The 24,517-nt window shown below is 42.8% G+C and overlaps 1 protein-coding gene and 1 long non-coding RNA gene across 2 annotated transcripts in view; one reads left to right on the forward strand and one right to left on the reverse strand.

The window, feature by feature from the left end:
- The window catches only part of LOC308308606 (anoctamin-4-like), an 87,426-nt gene that overhangs the window by 59,341 nt on the left and 3,568 nt on the right, over window positions 1–24,517 (reverse strand). The window contains exons 2-4 of the mRNA XM_080754035.1: window positions 5,564–5,767; window positions 3,888–4,033; window positions 363–512 (exon numbers count right to left, since the gene is read on the reverse strand). Of these exons, the coding sequence (XP_080610161.1) occupies window positions 363–512; window positions 3,888–4,033; window positions 5,564–5,767 (500 nt within the window). The remainder of the gene's footprint in view (window positions 1–362; window positions 513–3,887; window positions 4,034–5,563; window positions 5,768–24,517) is intronic.
- Window positions 416–11,566, forward strand: LOC308308608. The gene is made up of 3 exons (XR_013963294.1): window positions 416–543; window positions 3,948–4,060; window positions 10,564–11,566. It is a non-coding gene; the product is annotated as an uncharacterized lncRNA (long non-coding RNA).

The raw sequence follows: 24,517 nt of genomic DNA on the forward strand, positions 1-24,517 counted from the left end.
ATTGAAAAAGATGTAATGTGCATGCCTTGTCGCTAGGTGGTGACGCACAGAGAGACGCTTCCATTTAATTGTTTGCATCCACCATGGTAACGTGGCTGCACGTAGTCTGCTCGTGAGCCATGACATCACATGTATTCTCGTTTCCTCCGTTTCTGTTGTTCAGATGGAGACGCGAGGCAGAGTTTTACAGATTTTCACTCTAGAATTCGGTTTCACTTTGTTGCATTTTCAACCTGCAAAAATGCAGTTGTCGTCTGAACGGAAGGCATATCTGACAATTTGTTTTTGCATTTTCTCGTGAAAGCGGCGTCTGGTGCATGGGTTCTCAGTCATAATGAAACAAACAGGTGTGTTTTCCTTGCCTCCTTCTCCAAGTGCAAGCCCTCTGCACGGATGTTCCTCTCAAACACCTCCCTCTTCTCCGACTGGTTGTTGGACTTCCTGTAAACCAGGATGTAATCTATGCGACACTTGCCATCGCTGAAGCACAAGCCACTGGATTTACTCCTTGCCTGAGAGCCAAGGGAGCAGATGAGGATAAAGGTAAACACATGCATTTTTTTAAAAGGTCCCATGGTAAACAGTTATATTTAGTTTAAAGGGGAAGACCACCCATTTTCAATATTGAACTATGTCATTAATATAACTTAGAGGAGTTGTGTGGAAATAGAAAAAAAGTTCCCCCCCTTCTGTGTTGCCTAGAACTGGAGGATTGTTTTTGGGTTTTGTATTGTAAAGTACAACTTGATGACATCACACCGTTGTACTTTACAATACTAGGCAACACAGAAGAGGGGGAACTTTTTTTCTATTTCCACACAACTCCTCTAAGTTATATTAATGACATAGTTCAATATTGAAAATGGGTGGTCTTCCCATTTAAGTTTAAAAGTTTATTGCCAATGCTATTTATAATTATATAAATAGCATTAAAGGACAACTTTGTTTTTTTTACAACAAGCGTTCATATTTTAGATTGTAATTAGAGCAAAAAAAAGATGATTGTTAAAATGTTTTCATTTACTGCTTTTTATCGTTTTAGATATGTTAACGATTTTTATTTCAGTCGGTGGGGACATGCGGACAAGTGGCTAAATAATGTAAACTCAGCACTAAAAGAAAGGAAACTTGACTTTGGTCCATTATATCTCCCCTTTAATAATACTAAATTGTATTGTGTTGTGTTTTTTTGTGTACACAGCCAAAAGTGTGGGTAGTGCTGACCAAAATTTTGCCAAAATGGCTTGCAATACTGTTCTGCTAGCATTTATTCTCGTTTTCGGCTTCCCTGACACTGAGCTTAACATTAACAATGTGTGAAAATGGCCAATATGTGTTGTTCCTTATTACTGTGGGAGAGTGCAATCATTCAATGCTCCAAGCAACAACGGTGAACACCAAAAGAACAGTATTGCAGGCCTGCCAGGCCATTTGGACGTTTGGCTGTGGTGCTCATTCCACGAATGCCCGATGCTTACAAGCTGTACCTCATTGGAAAGCAAAAATAAAAATGATATAAAACACAATACAAATTCGTATTATTAAAGGGGAGATATAATAGACCAAAGTCAAGTTTCCTTTCTTTTTGTGCTGAGTTTTATTTTTAGACACAATAAGCCCATTCCCAAGATGCACCGCAATCTTTCATGGGCAAATATGACTTATGTGGGCTAGTAGTGTTACTGTAAATAGTAATAAAGAAATCACCGACTTGTTGCGTCTAAAAATACAGATTTAGCCACACGCTAAAACCGCTAAAACGATAGAAAGCAGTAAATGAAAACATTTTAACACTCATCTTTTCTTTTCTCTAATTACAATCTAAAATATGAATCCTTGTTGTAAAAAAAACAACATTGTCCAAACTTCCAATGATTTTAGACATCAGAAGCTGCTCATCATCATATCATACAGCACGTGAAACCGTTTTTTTCAAATGGTTATGTGCCTCTGGAGCAGGGGTTCACAACCCTTTTTAGGTCATGACCCCCAAAATAAACATATTTGAACTTGGAACCCCCACCCTGACAAACACTTGGAATTGTAGGTATTACATTTAATGTGTTCCACAGATAAATATTGTGAAAATAGCCGATCTAAATGCTCACAATGCCTCACACTGCGAGACGTTGTGAGCACGTAGTTCTGCTATTTTCAAAATGTTCGCCTCATGCTAACTTAATATTTGACAGTTTGGTCAGTTTGGTATTAAAACGGTCTTGTAAGTCCTTGTCACTTTATAAATGTGCAGATACCCTGTATACACTTACACTGTCTGTTGGTTTGTTTACCGTTTAGTGAGAAGAATAAATTACATTAAGCAAATTATCTGGGGACCCCACAAAATAATTTGGGAACCCCACTTGGGGTCCCGACCACAAATTTGAGAACCACTGCTCTAGAGCAAATGCTGGCAAGGAGAAGGGAAGGAAGGAGAGAACTGTGTTAATCCAGTGTGGGAAATTCAGTTTCAGCTTCACCCAACCAGTGGAAAGCTAGCTGTTAAGGGTCTGAGTGTCTTTCAATTTAAAATGTACAATTTAGGCATTTAGCAGACAATCTTAATCCAGAGCGACTTACAATAAGCAAGGTAATACATCAATACAATAAGCAAGGTAATACATCAATCTAGAAAAAAAAATAACATAGGTAGACCAAACACCTATTCAGTGAAAACTTTATATTAAAAAAAAAAAGAAAAAAAAACATCTATCTAGCTTTCATGTATGGTCATTGGGGGTAGTCGAGTGCTACGGAAAGTGCTATGGGCTAATTAAGGTGGAGTCTGAAGAGGTGAGTCTTGAGCGAATTGTCTAGGACGAGTGGATTTTTGTCCTGGGGTTTATCCTGGGGTTTCTTTCCTTTGGACTCGGACACATACAGTATGTGAACGATGTCACCAGGCTCCTGCTGATCATCCTCTGTTCTGGAACTGTCCTTATCATTCAGTAAATCCGAGTTGGACACTATATTTTTGTCCATGCCTTACCCCTTATCCCTAAACTTCTTTGACCTTTTTTACTATTTTGAAAAACATTTTTTAAATACTTCCAATAGCCGATCGACATCGACACGTTGTGAGCTTGTATACTGTATCAGCTATTTGAAACATTTAAAGATGTTTTTCAGAACAGCAAAAAAGGTCAAAGAGGTTTAAGGATAAGGGGTAAGGCATGGACAAAAATAGAGCCCTTTATCTAAAATCACCTCCGTTCCCACTGTCCCTCCGCAATCATTGCCTTGTTTGGAGTCCTACCAGCTGAGTCATCCTTTCCCAAACGTTTGGATTTTGACGCTTTTCTGGGGTGTTGCCGTCCAGTAAACGCCTGGCGTGACTTAGCCTCGCGTTGCCAGACTCTATCACGCTGCGCACAGGGCAACTTTATTTTGCACCGGCTGATTCGTGCCTGGCAACGCGAGGCTAGTTGTCACTAGGGCATTCACGAATAGTGATTTTTAGTATTCGAATTATTCGACCTCAAAGTATTCAAATAGTCGAATATTCGACAGGACTGGCCAAACTGTCAAATATTAAGTAAGCAAGAGGCGAACATTGTGAACGCGAGGCGTTGTGAGCATGTAGATCGGCTATTTCTGTGGAACCGAGTCACATTAAATATAATACTGTACCTACAATTCCAAGTGCTTGTCAGGGTGGGGGTCCCCAGTTAAAATATGTTTATTTTGGGGGTCAAGGCCTAAAAAGGTTTGAGAACCGTTGATAACTCATTCTTATGACTTCCTATCTAGCCAAGCTTTATAAATTATATATTTCTTAAAGAGAGGAAAAAAATAAAGTGAATATTCGACTTCGGTGAACAACGTTGAATAGTGACTTTGATATTCGAATATTCAAATATTTGGTGAATGCCCTAGTTGTCACTCACCTCAGGAAGTGCTGAGTCGGTTCGGGTGTTGTCATCCAGGATGCTACTGTTGGTCCCCAGGTGCAGCAAGGTGTCATCGTCCTGGTCAGGGCTGCTCATTCCATCAGATCTTCCATTTTCCATGAGCACCTTGACATCCTTCACAGCTACAGTGGGCAGCATCAAAGAGAGAAGTAGTTCATTATTCTTCTTCTTTATTATTACAGAATGACACTGTTTTGTTGAGTACTCAATTCTAATTTGGTCTCTCTGGGTGTTATGGAGGCACAATTTCCAAAATCACTAATATCACTAGGACAGTACTTTGGGGGGAAAAAACATCTCCAAAGCTTCTGGTCTCTTCTTTGGATCCTTAGGGCCCAATTTTAAAACTCGCCCTAAGCGTTAAAATGGCCTAGCACCACCCATCATGCATAACTGCTATTAAGAAATGTGCGCTGAATGTAATCATTAGACGTGGTTGAACCTGCTTTTATGCGCTATAAGTCATGTTTATTTGCCCAAATGAGAGGGCGCTGCCTCGCCTCGCTAGTATGTGATCAACTCAAAACGTATTTATCCAGGCTTTCAGTGTTAAACCCCCATCAATATGGGATTAGGGCTAATCACAGTACTACTTCTGTAGCATCCTTGGTTTTAAATGACATTGTCGGCAGTGGACAAGAAGATGCATTGTGCAGCTTTGTTGATCGATTGATCAAAAGCCTTTGAGACTAGATCGTTCCCAGCTCTTACACAGATTGCTAAATATTGGTTGTGAGTCGTGACTCTAGTAGTCTTAAATGGGTTTTACAGCTACCTCTCTGAATGTGTACTATTCTGCACTTTTACCTGTAAAAAAGGGACTTCCGCAAGGTTCCGTTTTAGGTTCGGTCCTTTTAATTATTTATATGAATGACATTGTTAAAGATTTAATTAATTACTGTACATTTATATACTCGTGACATTATTTTATATTGTAGGAACTGGCTTTTGATCATTTACAACTTGCTTTTAAAGATGCAGTGCCATGATTTTTTTCTCCCCTGGTATTATTATTATACTAGGAGGACGATTTCTTCAAAAAAAGTGTATAGAAAGAGTTAAATTTGTGTTTTTATGTGGCCACACCCACCAGTTCTTTAGGTAGGCCTGGTTGTCAGGTGGGTGGTGACACAGCTGAGGTTAGCCACACCCACAGTGTTGGATGAATGGTAAAAGGGGAGGGGATGATTATATGATGTAATTTAATCTGTGTTTTTCGACTTGGCCTTTTGACTAAGAGGCTTTCAGCTTTGATGAAGTAAACACAAATACACGGGGAAGACAAATCTGCACATTATTACCCCACCAGGTGGCCTATTAGAATAATGTTAACTTTATAGACACATACCGATGTTTCTGGTTGACATTGGCACATTTCACTCTCAAAACTATGGCACCACCTCTTTAAGGTTTTACAAGAAGCACTTTTTAAACACAAACTTGAAACAAGGTGCATTGTTTTGATCAGGGCAAAGTTGATTGATTTCTAAATGTCCAAATTAACACTTTATTATCTGGTAGAACTATTGAAAGAGTCCAACAATACAAATATTTTGCCATATGGGTTGATGACAAATTCTCTTTCAAGTATCATATTGAGAACATATTGGCAAACACATTGAACATGTTTGAGCCCAGGTAATGGGTCTCACCGAGGGGAGGAGTGTTATCCTGAGTGCTGGTGGAGTTTGGAGGTCCCTCGGAGGACTCCACCATGATGTCTGGCGTCCCGCGGGGAGGGAGGTTGACAGCTCTGTCTGCCGCCTGGAAGCCGGAGGCCGAGGGCTTCAGTGGAACTCTGTGTCGGTGGGTGCTATGCCACTGGAGCTCAGACCCATGTAGAGACAAACTCACACCTGTAGAGGAGGCACAGAGACTTGGTTTGGTTTTTCAAAAGGTTATGTATTAGGGATGGGACGATATGCGATATTATCGTTTATCGTGATAAAAAACACTCACGATAATCGTATCGTGGAGATTTAATTTATCGTGATATTGTCCTCCGTTATGCACTGGGATTAATTCACCTTTTATTTGCCGAGCTGCATATTCGGTACCACTTAAACCCTCTATAATTGGTAAAAGGTACTTATAATATACGTACTTGATACAGTCTTTTTTCAGATGTTTTTGCCAAAAAATAGACAATCTATTTTTGCCGAGGCACACACATAAATGACACACACGTCTATGGACGTCTCTGAATAAGTGTGACGCATAATCGATCCTGTGTATGTTATTAAGTCAACAAGGTGTAGGCAATTATGTGCGGCCAACAAAAGAACATGAACATGACTTTGGATTGAAAATGTAAAATGCAAATACAAAACAGAATAAAAACATCCTACTGTATATTACAATTGCCCCAGAGGCGGTTATTTGCACCACTCAGACCATGCAGTTGCGACCATGCAGTTGCGTAGAGCCCCAAGGCAGACGAGGCCCCCTAGGCTGCCCCGTACAAATTACGTTTCAGTCTGCCTGTAAACACAACGTTAAACACAACATGAGATATCTGTCCAGCGCTCCGTCGCCATTTCTCTATCTCTCTCTCCCACACACACGCGACACATGAAGAATGCAGTAGCTATAGCAGCACGTCAAGCAACGCATGCATGTGTCAAGTAGATTTTTTGTCTCGGTCGGTGGACTTCAAAATTCTACTTTGCTTGGGGCCCCCTGTTTGTTAAATCCGCCCCTGGGTGGCCCAACAGTGGACCGACGGTAGATGTCACAAATGTAACCACTGGACATCACCAATCTGCTCTAAACTTGGCACGAACACTGATCAGGTGTCTGCCGAGAACAGTCACACCAGGGTCCCCATTCTACTACTCAGCTTACTGTGTCAGGGGCCCCCAGGGTATTGCCCTGCATCGAGAGCGGGATCCCACTGATGTGCGGGCGAGAATGGCCAAAACTTGCACTGACTGGAAATAGCGTGCCTGAACCATGTGTGGCCGTGCTTTACTTTATTGTCTCCGCCAGGCCGAAGGCGTACGTCCGTGCGTGCGTGTGTCCGTCCTTCCGTCCGTCTGTTACAATCTAATCTCCGGCGCCGTTGGCCCGGTCGCTGCCAAACTGTGCACACACACTCCCTGGATGGCAATTCAGAACCTCTGCCCCACATTTTTCACACAGGCCTGTTCTTGCGCCACCACAAGGCAGATTTCTGTTCAGTCAAACTCATTTTTTGACAAAATCGGTAGACACTGAGTAGTATCTGAGTAGTATCTCTACAGTCATGTGATTGACACGGATCTGTCCGATTTTCCATATTCCATCCTGATTGGCCAAGAATGGCTTCCAAAGTTTGCAGGATCGGTCTGCTATTTTAGGAAAAAATGATTTATTTTTGCATATTTGAATATGTATAATTATTTCAAACTAAAATCTTTACATCTGGGGCTCCCAGGTTTGACCACAACTGATACAGTATAGCAACATCCGTTTTTCAGATTTAGAAGACATTTTTAGAATCTACCTCAGGTCTTAATGGGTTAAATTGTCATAAGCACCACCACTTACAGAGCTGCTCTGTAAGCTGTTTCATCAAATGGAAGAGGCAGTTCGGTGTGTTCAGAAGTTCGGTGTGCTTCTCTTCAGAAAGCTTAGTCTGAAATCAGGCTAGTAGTGTGGTGCTAAAGCTGCTGTCGAAAAGGGGCTTTTCATTTTTTGGGGTTAAAAAACTAAAAACAAACAAACAAACATTTATTACATTTTTGCCCACAGGCCCACTTGTATAGTCGGCCCACTGGGCATATGCACGGTATGCCAGATGCCCAGTCTGGAATGAAAGAATGAAAAGTAAAAAGGGGTTTATTTTTCACTCACTCACTCATACAGGTATACAAGCAATGAAATGTTGGTGTAATATATTCCAACTACAAGACTGAGACCCTGGCCCACCAAACCCTGAGACCAAGGCTGCAGCTACTGTAGACAGCACTGTTTGGATGTGATTCATAGTGGTGGGGAAAAAGTACTCAAACATTACAACTACTGCAATGTAGAAATACTCTGTTACAAGTAAGGCTGCACCCACACCAAATTACCTATGAGAGTGGATTCCCCATTCCGCCAATGCATTTCAATGAGAATGGAGCGGTTTCATGCCAGCAGAGGATTTCTGCAAAAAAAAAAAAAAAACGCTCCATTCTCATTGAAATGCATTGGCGGAATGGGGAATCCACTCTCATAGGTACTTTGGTGTGGGAGTCCAGAATTCAAAATGTACTTGAGTAAAATTACAAAAGTATTGGCATCAAAATGTACTTAATATACCAAAAGTAAAAGTACTCATTGTGCAGAATGTCCCATTTCACAAGTTCAAAATGTGTAAAAAATATTTTGAAAATAGCAGTTCTACAAGCTCACAATGTGTTGCAGAGCGACGCATTGTGAGCTTATAGATCGGCTATTTTCAAATGGCCAAAATGTATATAAGGTTGAAGTGGTTAGTGTATGTTTTGTAATAAAAACGAATGAAGTAAAAGTACAATATTTGGATCCGAGATGTAGTGGAGTAGAAGCAGAAGTATTGGAAATTGGAAATACTCAAGTAAAGTACAAATACCTCAAAATTGTATGCACCTGGGACATTTCCTCAGTGATGTAGCCCAAGCTCATCAGGGTTTTGGGTCTCGCAACATCATACCCCTCACTTGGGTGACCCAGCCGGGGTTGATCAAGTCCCGACTTACATCCCAGTAGCTACTAGAGTTCTCAACGGGCCTGAAAATTAAGGCCCGGCCCTAACTGGGCCCTAACTGGGCAGGCCCGAGGCCCTACCCGGCCCTACTAGTTAGCATACATTTTAGGCCCTACCCGGCCCGAAAACCTTCGGGTCGGGTTGGGTATGGTCGGGTCTATAACAGAGTAATAGTAATAAAATAATACAAACATATATTTTCTTTTTTCATTGAGCCCGAGGCCCTACCCGGCCCTACTAATTAGCATACATTTTAGGCCCTACCCTACCCTAAATGTCGGTCGGGTTCGGGTATGGTCGGGTTCGGGCACAATTTGAGAACTCTAGTAGCTACCCACGATCAGTCCCATTAGGGAAAGACAGAACCATTCACTCCACCAACTGCCGAGACTGGGAGAGGAAATCTGGCGCATGGAAGGACTAGGCTCCATGGATTGACTCCTGTCCGGGCCCCTCCTAGTCTCACCAGGTCCACTCCTGCTCTCACCAGGTCCAGGACCTGTGCGTTGCACCAGACAACAGCCCCAGACATTTCACTCAGGAGTTGTGGATTCTTGAGCCGCAATGGTACTGCAGGCTCCACCTAGGCAATGGTGGTGCTGCAGGCTCCGTTTGCGGCTTGAATGGCCCTTCTAAAGGCCTAACCACAGCCTTAATGATGTACTTAGTTACTTTACACCACTGTTGATGCACATGCACCGGATGTGAAGTGGTAAGCTGAGTGGTGCTTTTAATGCTTCACACGTCAGAGTGCACAATGCATTGCAGATCTTTCTCATTGTGCCCACTATTTCTCTGTATCTCTAGCACAGCACTGGCAAGGACATGGCTCGGTTGCTGCCGCTCGGCAGTCGAGGTAGGGGTGGGAGATTTGGTGATAAATATCGTTGAGACGATACAATGTCTCCATGTTATGCCTTTTCAGATACAATGAGGGAGCCTTATAGAAAATCCTGGTGAATTGTTAATATAGAGATTCATTGCAGAATTACATTTGAACCTGCATTTTGGTCTAAATCAATGGTTTAACAACTTTAACATGTCAATGTCTCCCTTTAACTCTGACAGTATACAAATGAAACCAAATGGACCCGTAAGGGAGACTATGTTGTGCATATATCCATTCATCCGTCCGTCCGTCCGTCCGTCCGTCCGTCCGTCCGTCCGTCCGTCCGTCCGTCCGTCCGTACGTACGTCCGTACGTACGTCCGTCCGTCCGTCCGTCCGTCTGTCGGTCCTTCCATCCTTTGCCCTGCATTTTTCATCTCACATTTTATAGCGCCACCAGGAGGCCGAAATATGTATTCTTTTATATTACTCCTTCAGATTTTATCCAAAAATCATGCAAATCGGTACAAAGTATTTCTATATTCCATCCTAATTGGCTAACATTGTTCCCAAGGTTTGCAGGATTGGTCCGTTTTGAATAAACCGTGAAAGGCCAGAAGACACATTGGCCTATTATAGCGCCACCAGGAGGCCACAATATTCTACCTGAGACCTGTGTTCGGAAGACCACTGCTTTTAGTTTCCCATACCTTCATCTGTTTTCCGGTTCAAATCTGCTGAGTGATTCAAACGAAGCTATGAGAAACTGAACCGGAACCATGTATATACAGTATATACAGTATATACTGTACGTCACCTTCTGGAAACCTCAGTTATACACAGAGCCTATTGGCATGTGTATGTGCATTCAATTTCAATTGATTGGAATGTATATGGGAAGGTGCACAAAGTTTGACCCGGTACAGGGGTCTCTATGAGACACATGTTGTGTGTACGCCATCTTTCAATATGAAAGCTACAAAGACATTAAACACTTCTGTACATTTTCATATTGTACCCAACCTTTAAAGACCTTCAAAAGACATCTGGCAGCTACAGCCAGTGGTGTAAAGTAACTAAGTACATGTACTCAAGTACTGTACGATTTTTCAGGTATTTGTATAGCAGTGAGTTTCGCCACCGCCTGCAAAACATTGCCACCGCCTGGACCTGCAAGCATCACCAGTGTACCTACCGAGGATGAGCCGCCTGCACAGGACAGCACCATCAGCAGCACCACGGCAGCCAGCCATATCGCTGTACTGCCGGGAACAACAACCGCGACGACCACAAAGAAGACTAAAAAGAAACCCTTTGTCCGACTTTACCACGACGACTACATGTCATATGGCTTTGCGTGTACGGTCGATCCAGCTGCGCCTCTGCTTCAGATTCCACAGTGCGTTATTTGTAATCTCACTCTTGCAAACAGTGCCATGGTTCCCACTAAGATGAAACGTCACATGGAGACCCACGAAGAAGCCGCTACACGAGACAAGAACTTTTTTGTGAGTTTAAAAGCTCAGAAGGAGGACAATCGTAAGAGACAGGCGGATTTTTTGTTACGCAGTACCACCAAGGTTTCTGACAAAGCTCAGGAAGCAAGCTATCAAAATGCAGAGCTCTTGGCAAAGTTAAAATTGCCACACACACTGGCAGAAACATTGATAGTGCCATTATTAAAACTCGTGGTGAACACAATGTTGGAACTTGGGACCAGATGCTGCAGCAGAATTAGCAAAAATACAGCTCTCAGACAGCACATTGCAATAGCGGTGTTGCTGCCTTTTTCTACAACCTACCTTTGCAGTGATGTCATTACGTGCGCATCCCGCATCAAAAACTCATTCAAGTCGCCCAGGGACTCATTCATGTCATGGTCCTGGGGTCCCGGGGAATCGGGGATGCGCCTCCATTGGAGTCCATGTTAAAATAATTTACTTCTTCTACTTAAGTTACTATATTAGTTTAGATAGTTTAATTCGTTTTTTAATGTATTGTGTAAGATAAACACTGTAAAGATTTATTATCAGTTAAACCTGGAACAGCTAAAAACTATTTTCACTAGTGGTTCTCAAAGTGGGGTCCTGGGTCCTTGAGGGAGTTCCAGGGGGTCCCCAGATAAATGATAGTTAGGAACCAAATAGAACTTTATGGGTCTGTAACTCGGTGAACAAATGGAACCAAATGGACCTGTTCCATTTGTACTCTAGTATTTTAACATTTAATATAAATTGGGGTCCCAGTGATATAAATATAATTAAATGGGTGTCTGTAGCCTAGTGTATTTAGAAATCCTAGTTCTAAGTTCAAACATTAGCCAAATTGTAAAATAAATATAAGAAATAGGCAAAGATTTTGAAAATAGCCCATCTACAAGCTCACAGCGCTCGAAAACATTGTATTGAGGACTCATAAAACCTTTCTGGGACCCATTTGAATAACCACCTGTGGCTGTGGGTCCCGGGACCCATTACATTGAAAACCTAGCAACATCACTGCCTTTGTGAGCTCAGCTTTTCAAGCCTGACTTACATAAGAAACAAGCACAGAGAGAGACTGAGAGCAGTTGCCCAGGAACTCTGTCTGCTTGTCATCAATCCCAGCCAGGATACAAAGACTGTGTTCATCAAAACAAGCCCAGGTTTCACACTAAGACAGTTGCATTGTTGCCAAAAAATACACATATTTTTCTCTTTTTTTTTATGTTTACATTTTGATTTTTTACCAACATTTTTTCTTTTTTGTACAAATCTCCTTTTTTGTATTTCTTTTTTAATTATGGGTTTAGCACCAAATGTGTTTTACTCTGTGAAGGTCAACTCCTCCATTCATTGCACTGACGTTTATATATTTGCCATTTATCTTTATTATTGCATCAAAGCAAAACAAGTTGTAAGTTTCTAAAAATAAATGATGAAACTGAGGCACTGTCTCTGTCCTTTTTCCCCCCTTTGCTTTAATGTTATTTGGTTTGTTATTTGAAACACTGTTGTATAGGTTTACTTGAGTATTTCCAATGTTCAATAATTTTACTTCTAAGGCTGCACCCACACAAAAGTAAAAAAAAAAAAAAAAAGAAAAAGAAAAGCTCCATTCTCATTGAAATGCATTGGAATGGGGAATCCACTCTCATAGGTACTTTGGTGTGGGTGCAGCCTAATCCACTACATCTCAGAGGAAAATATTGTACTTTTACTCCACTACTATTTAAAAAACTTTAGTTACTAGTTTCATTTTAGATTGTATTTATTATTTACACACTAACCACTTCAACCCTATATATTTTTTTCAGCCATTTGAAAATAGCAGATCTACAAGCTCACAATGCGTTGTGATGTGACGCATTGTGAGCTTGTAGATCGGCTATCTTCAAAATATTCTTTTTATACATTTTGAACGTGTGAAGTGGGACATTTCTGCACAAATTGAGTACTTTTATTTTTGTACTTTAAGTATTATTTTGATACCAATACCTTTGTACTTTTACTCAAGTAAATTTTGAATTCTGGACTTCTTGTTGTAACAGAATATTTCTACATTGAAGTAGTGATACTTTTACTTAAATAAAAAAATAAATCAGTACTTTCTCCACCACTGGCTACAGCTAGTGTGCTTCAAAGGGAATTACTTTTTTTCACACGCCATGGAGTTTTTTGTCAAGTTTTTGTCACGCCATGGAGTTTTTTGTAGAGTTTTTGTCACGCCATGTAGTTTTTTGTCGCATTCCTAAGACAAAAATGTGATAGCAATAAATGTACCCCCATTTGTTACGGATGGTGACCCGTTTCGAAACGGGTCCCCACCCGGAATCAATGGGGGTAAATTTACTCGAATCAAATTTTTGTCTTAGGAATGTGACAAAAACCAAAAAATATTATTGAACTCTACTCTCCATTAACCTGACTTTCGCCAGATGGTTTGCAGCATTGCGTATGCCTGCATAACGCTCTGCTTCTACCATCTGGACTCGGTCCAGCACAACCGATGTAAGGGGCAGGCCATTTTTTAAAATTCTAAAGCAGGTGATTGGATATGGCCGTGCCAACTCCAACGACTCATATTGGCCTGTCTGCATGACGTTGCACCCAGAATCCGCCTCCTGGGTTTCCACGTGGTCTGCAATCAGACTCTATTGGCTCAGAGCCGCTCAGAGCCCGCCCATAGCTGCCGCTGATTGGTCCGGCCAGGGACATTCCGAAGGGAACCCCTCCTACGCAAGTGAACCCAGATGGTAAAGCAATGCATAAGCAATGCTGCCACCATCTGGCGAAAGTCAGGTAAACTCTCCATGGCATGAGTAATCAATAGAAAAAAAGTCATTTTGGGGGTGAACTACTCCTTTACCTGCAGATGTTAAATCAACTACACATAACGTCGCTGTCGGGCAGAAACCTCGTATCTCCAAGTTTCAAATGTGTACGTATTTTTTTCGGAAAGTAAAGCCTGCTTCATCATACAAGACTGTCGCACAAAACTAGTGAAAACAGCCGATCTACACGCACACAACGCCTCGCGGCGCGAGGCGTTGTGTGCTGTTTTCTGCTGTTTTCACTATCTTAAATCATCTTAAAATGATGAATACAAAACAAACGGTTTTGGAAAAACAGGATTTCCACCGACTATGACGATAAATAGGTCTATAACTCCTTCTCCCAGCAGTCCTGAGAAGACAGCAGAGAACTGAGGGGGGTAGGGGGGGATCACAGGTCTGAATGCTGAATTTCCGTTTGTGACAGGCTGAGGCGACTCAGCCGTTTCTTTTCTGCTGAGCTCTGCTCTGGAGACAGAGATAGGAGAGTGTCTCGGCCCTTAATCAGCCAGTGAAGCGTTAGTACAAATGGAGCATGCCGCCACCGCTAATAAAACAACGTTGGGTTCCATACTCGGGGGTGGATGGGAAAAAATCGATGCTCACACAGCCTTTCCCTTATATGACCTTGGCTGTAACTGATATCACGCTGTTTTCGGTGGCGGCGGGTTGTTTCACTACCCGCACGTAACGTGCTACATTGGACGATGAGGCCAGGCGAACGAAATCGAGAGGGAACTGGAGTCAACATATGAAACCAATATACATTTTCATACGTTACCCCCATTCTGAAATACCACACTGGAGCCTCATTTGACGCCCGCCCATAGGCGCAAATGGCGGGGGGGACAAGGTGTTTTTGTCACCTTCCAGGTTCAATTTCGTCCCCTCCATTCACTTCCAGAAGACCCCCCTGTCCCCCCCAGTCAGGGACATAGTGGTCTAAATTCAGAAATCATGCACTAAACACGATCGAAGATGCTTTTTTAATGATTTATAGATGCTATTATATGAGAACACCCCTCTGTTTTCCTACAAAATGGTTTGGTCTGTGTTGCCAAGTTCTTAGAAACAAGCAGCCAGCTATATAAAAACCACAATATTCCAGGGTGGTTTTCATATAGCTGGCTGCTTGTTTCTCTCGCAAAATCTGGCAACAAGAAATGAAAGCGACAGAAGGAACGACAGAAGGAAGAGAACTTCCTGCTGCTGCAGCTCAAACTCAATAGAACACAATATTTATAACTTTGGTTCTGCCATTTCAAATAGTTAATAAGGAATGCCGCCACCCTGGACAAGGAAAGGATTACTTTGTTTTTGTTGCCACCCTGGCCGGACAAGGAAGCTAAAGGATTACTTTGTTGTTACTTGGGCTGTGTGACGAGAGGACTGGAGCCGGAGGACAGGAGGAGGGGGAGGAGGAAGCCGGGTAATGAATGACATTTATACCGTATGTTCTGGACTGGCGGCCTGTTCTAACCTGTGCCAACTGCTTGTGGACTGTATTATTGTATTGTGTGTTCAGTGTTCTGACGGCTGAGCGGCTGTCATGCTTCTGAGTTCTGAGTAGGGATACTGTATTTTATTGTGGCCAGTGTTTTGAGTGATGAACGGTCGCTGTGCCAAATTGCTGCTATAGTCGGCGTTCTTGAGGTAAAAAGTTAACCATAGAAACATGAAAGAAACGTTGGTTATGACGAGAGGACTGTTTAATGTCAGTGTTTGTGTTGAAGTGTGTTTTAAGCTTTTGGTTGTGTTGGTTATTGCAGTACTAGTGATAACTTGATAAGTAAATAAATAATACATCATAAAACCGTTAATGCCTGTATCTGAAGGAAAATGAGGGGGTAAAACTGCCCGAAAACCGATCTCTGCATGCAAAAAAAACGAAATCGGGCTTCGCGCACGCGGTGGCGCGCGCTTTGCGCGCGCAGGTCCCCCCCTATGCATTTATTGGATCTGCGCCACTGCGCCCGCCATAAATAACTGTAGATAACTGTTTGAGGAGAGGAGACATATAGATTTGGTACGGCTTTTCAAAGGCTATGCTTTACTTAGATAGGATAGAGAGAGTGTAGGGGGTTGACATTGACCATATTCACACGGTGGCCATTTTGTGCTTACATCATACTCGGATGGTGAGAGAGGTGGGGGAGGATTCCCACTCCCCGCCGTCCCCGGGGTATGATATAAGCAGAAAATAACACTGTGTGAATATGGTCAATGCAACACATGTCCTTGAGGTGGACTTAAACAGCTTTGCGCTTTCAATGATCACCACATTATTATTTTTTTTAAGCCACTGTTGTGCCCAAGTTGAACTTTCTATGATTTATCGCATCATTGATACGTTAAAGCACAACAAAGCAGGTCACGCTGTGTAGAAAAGGGGCGCTTCTTCAAAAATAATGAGGTCTCCAATTAAGGGGAGGAAGCAGGAAGTAAACTTGCACTGCAGCGAAAGAGGGACAAGGTGAAAAGAGAGAAGGCTCATTTATACTGTCCGGTGAATAATTACGTATTTTTGCAGTGCGAATGAAATTATCGGATGCCCCCCCGAGCGCCTTCCTAGGAAGGTCCTCGATGCACGTCCCACTGGGAGGAGACCCCGTGGCAGACCCAAGACCAGATGGAAGTCTCAGTTGGAACTGTTATCCCCGCGACCCAATTCTGGATAAGCGGTTGAAGATGGATGGATGGATGGAATTAAATTATGTTTTTGTAGAGCAACAAAAATGACATATTTTTAGCGTGCATAAATATTTTTTCCCCCACTGAACGAAGGGCAACAAAAATAGTTACATCAAGTAACACTCAAAGGGGTCATGAGGGGAACCATAAATTGCTTAGAATTAAAAGAATACATGATATTGCACTGTCATCTTATGCTATAAACCCTCACAACAGTATCTATGGGGATATGTTAGCATAGACAGCTGCTAGTGGCAAACCAGTAAGAAATAACACAACTGAGCTCTCAAAGAAGAGAAATACATTTACACTATGTACTATAATCAGGGTTCATCTCCATGCAGGTTTGTGGTGGACAAACTTCTATTGTTTCCATGGACATACAAATATTAGCAGAAACAGGGCTAGCCCTAAATGTATACTACTAGTGCTGTGGTCCTCAAATTGGGTTGAGGGACGTTCAGCATTCCTTGAAAAAAGAAAAAGAAAGAAAAAGAAAGTGCCTTAGTGTTATAGTAATTCAGTGTCATACATGGGAGACTGATGTTCGTTCTTATGATCAAAATAAGAAGAACATTGGGCCTATAAAAGAGGTCTTCAACAGGGACCCCTAGGGGTCCCTCAGAGTTACTACAGGGGGTCCTCCAAATCTTCCAATCCTTTTTATATTAACAGCTTGAACCCTAGTGTCCATATTCTGAGAACTGTAGCCAAAAATAACCGATCTACAACGGATCGCGCTGTGAGGCGTTGAGCTTAGTACTAAGCTTAGTACTAAGTACAGGGTGAAAGGTCAAGTTTATTAAATATTGACGGTTCAAGTGGTTAAATATCTGAAACACAAATTGACATTAATCCAAAATACACAGATGATCGTGCTGTCAAACAATGCAACTATATGGAATCTATCTTGTGGGGGTCCCTGCTTCATCTCTCTCTCTCAACTAAGGGGTCCTTGGCCTGAAATCGTTGAAGACCCCTGGCCTATAATGTTATGTGCAGATGTGACTTCTCAACTCTTTCCCTGTTTTGCCTTTCTAATTATTATGGAGAATGGAGTGTATTTTTGCAAAAAATCGCAAATGGCAAGAAACCACTCCATTCCCATTGAAAAGCAGAATCCACCTTCATAGGTAGATTTAAACTTCGAAGTCAGAGAAGGCCATACAAATTGCAAAAATAGCTGATCTACAAGCTCAATGTTCTGCAAATTCCCTGAAAATATACTGTCTTGCCAATGGCGGGACATGTGAAGTTTTGAAATGGCACATCTGTTTAAAAACTAAATCTAATACCCACGGACACATTTGTCAGTGTATGGACATATTGATGACCCCTGACTATAATTTATACTCATCATTAAACTGTGCTGAGGGGGGAGCCCGCTGCCCTTGCGGTCCAGGCGCATACCACAATTAGGCTCTGATGCCTGACAGCGTGTCCAGATCCGACGATCTTTGCTGCATGTCACTCCCCATCTCTCTCCCCCTTTCCTGTCAGTCTACTGACCTATCAATAAAGGCATAAAAGCCCAAAACAAGATCTAAAAAAACAAAATGTAAAAAAAGAAAGTGCAGAGAAACTCAAACCTGTAGTGTTATCTGTCAGCCACTTCTGAGGGAACCTCTACTTTGACAGTAAACTAGAGCAGTGGTTCTCAACCTGTGGGTCGGGACCCCCAGGGGGGTCCCCAATTTTTTTTTCTCACTCAACCATAAACAAACCAACATAAAGTGTAAAGAGGGTTTATGCACATTTCTAAAGTGAGAATTTAAGGACTTTTTAATACCTCTGAAATGATAAATTAAACATTGGCCAAATTGGCAATAATTAAAGACAGAAATTGTGAAAATAACCGATCTACAGAGCATGTAGATCGTCTTGAAGGTTTTTGGTGGGTCAAAAATTGAAATATTTCCAAATATTAGTTAAACGCAATGGTTTGTGATGTGAGCTTTGTTGGTTTTATGCTGCACAAATGCTGCAAACATCAATAATAATTTCACAATCATGGCAAGATACGTATAATGAGTTTAAGTGAAAACTGCCTCTTGCAGCTGGTCAACAATGTATAGGCTCTAATGTACAAAAATCATTCCAGAATACCAACTTGTCCTCACATAACACAGCATAGCCTCAGAATGACAGCTCACACTGACTGCTAAGCAAAAAAAAACAGTTTGAAAATAATGGTGTGTGTGTGTGTGTGTGTGTGTGTGTGTGTGTGTGTGTGTGTGTGTGTGCGTGCGTGCGTGCGTACGTGCGTGCGTGCGTGCGTGTGTGTGTGCGTGCGTGCTTGTGTGAGACAATACTCAAACATGATCAATGACAAAAAAATCCCATATCTGCTGGGTGAAGTGTGTGTGTGTGTGTGTGTGTGTGTGTGTGTGTGTGTGCGTGTGTGCGCGTGTGCGTGTGTGCGTGTGTGTGTGTGCGTGTGTGCGTGTGCGTGTGTGCGTGCATGCATATGTGCGTGCATGTGTGCGTGCGTCCGTGGCGTGCGCGTGCATGTAGTGTACTACTGCTATACAAGAATCATGTGTCACTCATTACAAGGCATCATTTAAAGGGTTCCAGCTGGGTGCACTCGACTTTGTGAGGGTTTCTGTGTGTGTGTGTGTGTGTGTGTGTGTGTGTGTGTGTGTGTGTGTGTGTGTGTGTGTGTGTGAGGTATGTTGACCCAATCCTCTATTGCAGAACCCATGCACGCATAACAGAGGCTACAGCGCAACACCATACGATTGTAACAAGAGGAAGGGAGTGAATGGGGGTGGGGGGTCAGGACGGGTTTGCATGAAGGTCAAATGTTTGCATGGTCATGAAAACACTGTGAGGAGATAAGATGAATGGGGGGGGGGGGGGGGGGTACAGTACAGAGGCGTCGATTGGGTATGGCAAGGTATGGCAGCTGCCTTGGCGGCAAAATGAAATCTACTGTTCCTAAGATAAATTCATCATGCCTGTTGCTAAGGTATGGCGACATGACTGGCGTCTTGCACGCTCGCGCCTTCGCGATCGTGCAAGATGTGCAAGTCGTGTTGCCATACCTTAGCTTTTGCTGAACTGACGCCACTGGTTCAGTAGACGAGGAGGCTAAGACTGTGCACGGCTGCACGCGCAGAACGCAGGAATGGGGGATACGGCGAGACCGTGCTAGAGTAAAAAAAACTCAAAAAAAAGTAGGGGGCAAAGGAGAGATACAGAGCAAGAAGAGAGGACGAGCATAAAGAGAGACAAAGTGTGTGTGTGTGAGAGAGAGAGAGAGAGAGAGAGAGAGAGAGAGAGAGAGAGAGAGAGAGAGAGAGAGGGCGATCACTGCAGCAAAACCCCACAAAACGGAGAGAGTACAGAAACCGCCTGTGCTTTTAAGACAACTTGACAACACTCACCATGCCAAGGTGGAGAGAGATAGAGACCACTTCACCACCACCCGCCCGCCCGCCCCCCCTCTCTCCTCCTCCTCCTCTGCCTCCCCAAAGGACAGCAGCAGCAGCAGGGACAGAGGCAGAAACTCGAGCACCCGGAGAGAGAGAGAGACAGAGAGAGCGGGATAGGTAGGTATAGGTACTAAGGGGGGGACTGGGGTAAGTGGCGGTGGAGGGGGGGAAGGGGGGGCCAAGCCAGGACAGGACGGCCAGGTCGGCGGGACACCTTCACCCCCCTCTGGGCGTTGGAAGAGTTGTTGTCACCCCGCTGCGGGAAAAACGAGCGCACGACCTCCTGCGGAGGGGACCCGCATGCCCACTGTCGTGCTCCTCCTCCTCCTCCTCTCTCTCTCTATACTCCAGATCACCGCGTCCAGCAGACCCGTCTCCCGACGCGCTTAACGCGCAACGCCAAAGCCACAGCTGTCATTGTTGCGTCCGCTGGCTATTTGCAAAAGAATAAAAGACACGTTCAAAAAGCTGAGACCGCGGGGTAACAGGAGAGCTCGAAATATGCAAACACTGACCCGGATCTCGGTCAGAGCGAAAACAGAAACACTAGCACAAGCTGAATGTTTACAGTGAGAGAGAGAGAGAGAGAGAGGGAGAGGGAGAGGGAGAGAGGGAAAGAGAGAGAGAGAGAGAGAGAGAGAGGGAGGGAGGGAGGTAGAGCGGGAGGGAGGGAGGGAGAGTGAGAGAGAGAGAGGGAGTTAGAGGGAGGGGGAGAGAGAGGGAGGGGGGGAATGAGGAGCGCTGCATGATGATAGTCATCAGTATTCTCAGGCTGTCTTCCCTGGCAGCCAATCAGAGGCCTTGCAGCTCCTACAACGGCCAATGGGAAAAAGGCTTGGCTGTATTGGTGTTGCTGTAGTGTAGACCAAAGAGGTTGTGATCACAGTCAATGTGCCTTTGATGCAGTGAATCCACAAAACAAACACACACGTGCCATGCTCGCATGCCAGTATGAATAACACAAACACATTGAAATGATATTCACAAACAACAATATGGCTTCACAGAAGATGATTATGGCAAGATGACAAAGAGTAACGGCTTCAAAGCAAAGAAGAGGAAGTTGACTAAGAAGATAAATACATTACTTCTAGAATATGAAATTAATTAACAAATGGGGAGAAAAAAACATGATTTGGTTGTTCACAGGGAGATTTGATCTCACAACCCTACACATAGTGAGGGAACAACACTACGTGTGTCACAAATGTGAATGAACAAATGCATGGTTTGTAAAGTTGGTGCATTTTGGAACTATTTGGTGATCTTGCAGGAGGCGCGAAAGAACATATATAACCAAACTATTTCAGGCTTCCAAGCCAAGGCCCTTAAAACAGTATATTCCATAATCTGCGAAATAGTCACATAGCGTTAATGTAGTGAAAGGTTTGAACGCAACGAACCAGCCTGCTTGTGAGCATTTAGGGGTTCACTAATGCCAGGAGCCAGGATCGACCCAGGAAACTGCTGATGATCTACCTTAAGTTCTGAGTCAGTCAGGGTACGTATAAATAGAATGTTTAGGTGAAGGACTTTTTGGTCTTTCGGCCTATCTGTAGTTTAGAACAACACAGAGAGCTGTAAGATATATATATATATATATATATATATATATATATATATATATATATATACAGTATATACACATACTGGCATGTATGTAATGTATGCATGCATACATACATACATACATACATACATACATACATACATACATATATATATATATATATATATATATATATATATATACATATATTAAGGTTGCAACGGTTTACAACATTCACTGATCTAATAGCTGATCTACAAGCTCACAACGTGTCGATGTAGCTTGGCTATTTGAAGTATTTTAAAACGTTTTTCAAAATATATATAAAAAAAGGCAAAGACGTTTGGGATAAGGCATGGATGAAAAAATGTTGGTGAGAAAATTCTTCTTCCATCACATCATTCTTTTTGATTTAGTATACTATTAAAAAAAGCACAGTATGGGGTGCTTGGCTGAAGCAGTGGTAAAGTGCCTGGCCACTGCCGTGAAGGTTGTGGGTTCAAATCCACCGTGGTACGTCCGGCTTTGTCCAGTGTCTATACGAACCATTGACTGTAAGAAAAAAATTAAAATAGTCCTCTAACATAAATTGGACCATATTTTCACAAAACGCATATCATGGTGATTGAAACGAGGCTTTAAACTAGCGACAGGAACCATAAAGTATTTATGACAATGTTTATTAAGGTAAGAAAATCAAATGTAAATGTTTGGGGGAAATGGATGGAATCCTATGGAGAACATGTTGCTTCTGTGCCAGAACAGCGCAACTAGCAGCCAATCATAGGAACTTTTAGTTCTGTGTTGCTTCATTTTAAATCGGGACAATTACACCCCTGATACGAACACAATTGGCCCGTGTTCCATCCAGGGAAGCCGGGGGGAGGCTGATTTGTCACTGCATGCACACCTACGGGCTACAGCGGCACCTGTCAGCCGGCAGTGTTGGGGCAGGAGGAGTAGGCCGAAGGCTCTACCTCCTCCCGGTGGGGGCTCCAACAGCCCCCACCGGATACAACAGCAGTGACAACACACAACTGTGTGGGGTGAGGAATTAAATGAAATAACGACTAAATTGGGCAAAAAGGGGGTACGAATCACACACAAAAAAGAAAGAAAATTACAGCATACTGAATTGACCATAAGGTACAGTGAGGCAAACTTTTGTGATAGAATGGAAACTACAACATTTGTCTTCCTGGAAGGTTAGCATGCTGAAATAGAGCCAATTGTCCTTGCATCAATAAAGAAAATAGGGAAAAAATGAAATGACTAAACCCTCCTGCAGAGGATGTCACTGGTAGGCAGGTTTCTGAAATGTTCACAGCCCTGCTCTGAGACACAGAGCAAGTCAACAGAAATTGTGCTATCTTTTGAGGATTAGTGGGGACCAATTATGTGAAGATGGGTGAAGTGAACAAATTATGTCGTTTTCACAAACATTCTGACATTCACCAATGTTTTCTTATTTGGGATTTGTTCTTAAAAACTGAATCATATGCACACTCAAGAGCACACTTCTGTTTTCTTACATTTTACAGTTGTAATATAGGGCATAGCATTGGCGTCATTTTATGGTTCCACAGATAGAAAGCCTGTTACGAAGACCCTCACTCCGCTTCACGTCACGTGTGTAGTTGATAGGTAGCCATAGTTAGCCAGTGAATGTTGAATCTCCATATATGGAGATACCCGACGCATCTCACTAAGTCTGACCTTACAAGCTCCATATTTGGACCCGGACAAGATATATCTCCATATATGGAGACCGCTCCATAATGGAATCGGCCAAGACATCCAGCTGCTGACATCAGTATGACGGGTTCTGATGTCACACAGTACACAGCTGTATAAAGAGTGACATTACCTACTGAGAGGCGAGAGACTAGCACTAGCTCTAGTCTATAACCAGTAAGACTCCCTAATCGGGAGATAAGCGACCGTTGGTCGCTTATCTCCACAAATAGGCCAAAAGTTTGTTTTACCAATTATTACACTCTATGTGAACATTTACATCAACAAATCCCAAGTACTATGCAGAACGACCCATTTCAAGTTTTTAATGTACAACAATATTTAGAAAATAGGTCTACAAGCTGACAGTCCTCGTCCCTTATATTCCCATAGGTTATATGGAGATCTCAGTGTTTGTCAGTCCTTGTTCATTTATGCCCATATATGGACATCTCTACTGTAACAGTCCTTGTCCCTTTATGCCCATATATGGAGATCTCTTAACTGTAAGTCCTTGTCCCTTTTATGCCCATATATGGATATTCCTGATGTCATCAGTATATGAACATATATGGGCTTTCTGATATGCCCATATATGGAGATCTCTTAACTGTAAGCCCTTGTCCCTTTTATGCCCATATATGGATATCCCTGATGTCATCCGTATATGCCCATATATGGGCTTTCTAATATGCCCATATATGGAGATCTCTGTATCTCCATATATGGGTATAAAAGGATACTTCAGGTCTGACATCAGGTTTGTTTATTGCTAGGTTTGACATCACAAACTCTATGGGCCATCTGACCTAGAAATCTATATTTGGGCATAGATGACTCATCGTGACCTCATCACACGTCGACCGCACGTGTGACGTGCGGTCGACCGCACGTGTGACCGACGGACGGCCGGTGGAGGTTTTCATACTAAACTGCGACCTTACGGTCGCAATAACTAGCCAGCTCTCACGGAGACACCCCAAAGCCTTCCGTACGACTCGGGATATCTGGCCTTAGATATCTCTGCGTTATACAGGAATCTTCAGGTCCATTAGTCCAAGTTCTCACCGGACACCACTGCGGCGGGTCCTAATCCTGGTCAACCCGTTCCTTTGAGTAGTATTTTATAAAGCCCATTCGTTTTTTTCCCATAGTGATTTCCGAAAATATTTATATTGATTATTTTAGCTTGGAACCCAGGCTCCTGATGAATCATGACCATAACACATTTGATTCTGTGTCCCAAGATATTTGAATATTTATTGCGACCATAGGTTGCAAGTTTACTATGAAAACCGGCACATCTTGTCCGCGTATCTCTGTCTGTATGTAGGTCACGCCTGA

This window comes from Nannobrachium achirus, assembly GCF_963921795.1.
Source record: "Nannobrachium achirus genome assembly, chromosome: 23".
NCBI lineage: Eukaryota > Metazoa > Chordata > Actinopteri > Myctophiformes > Myctophidae > Nannobrachium > Nannobrachium achirus.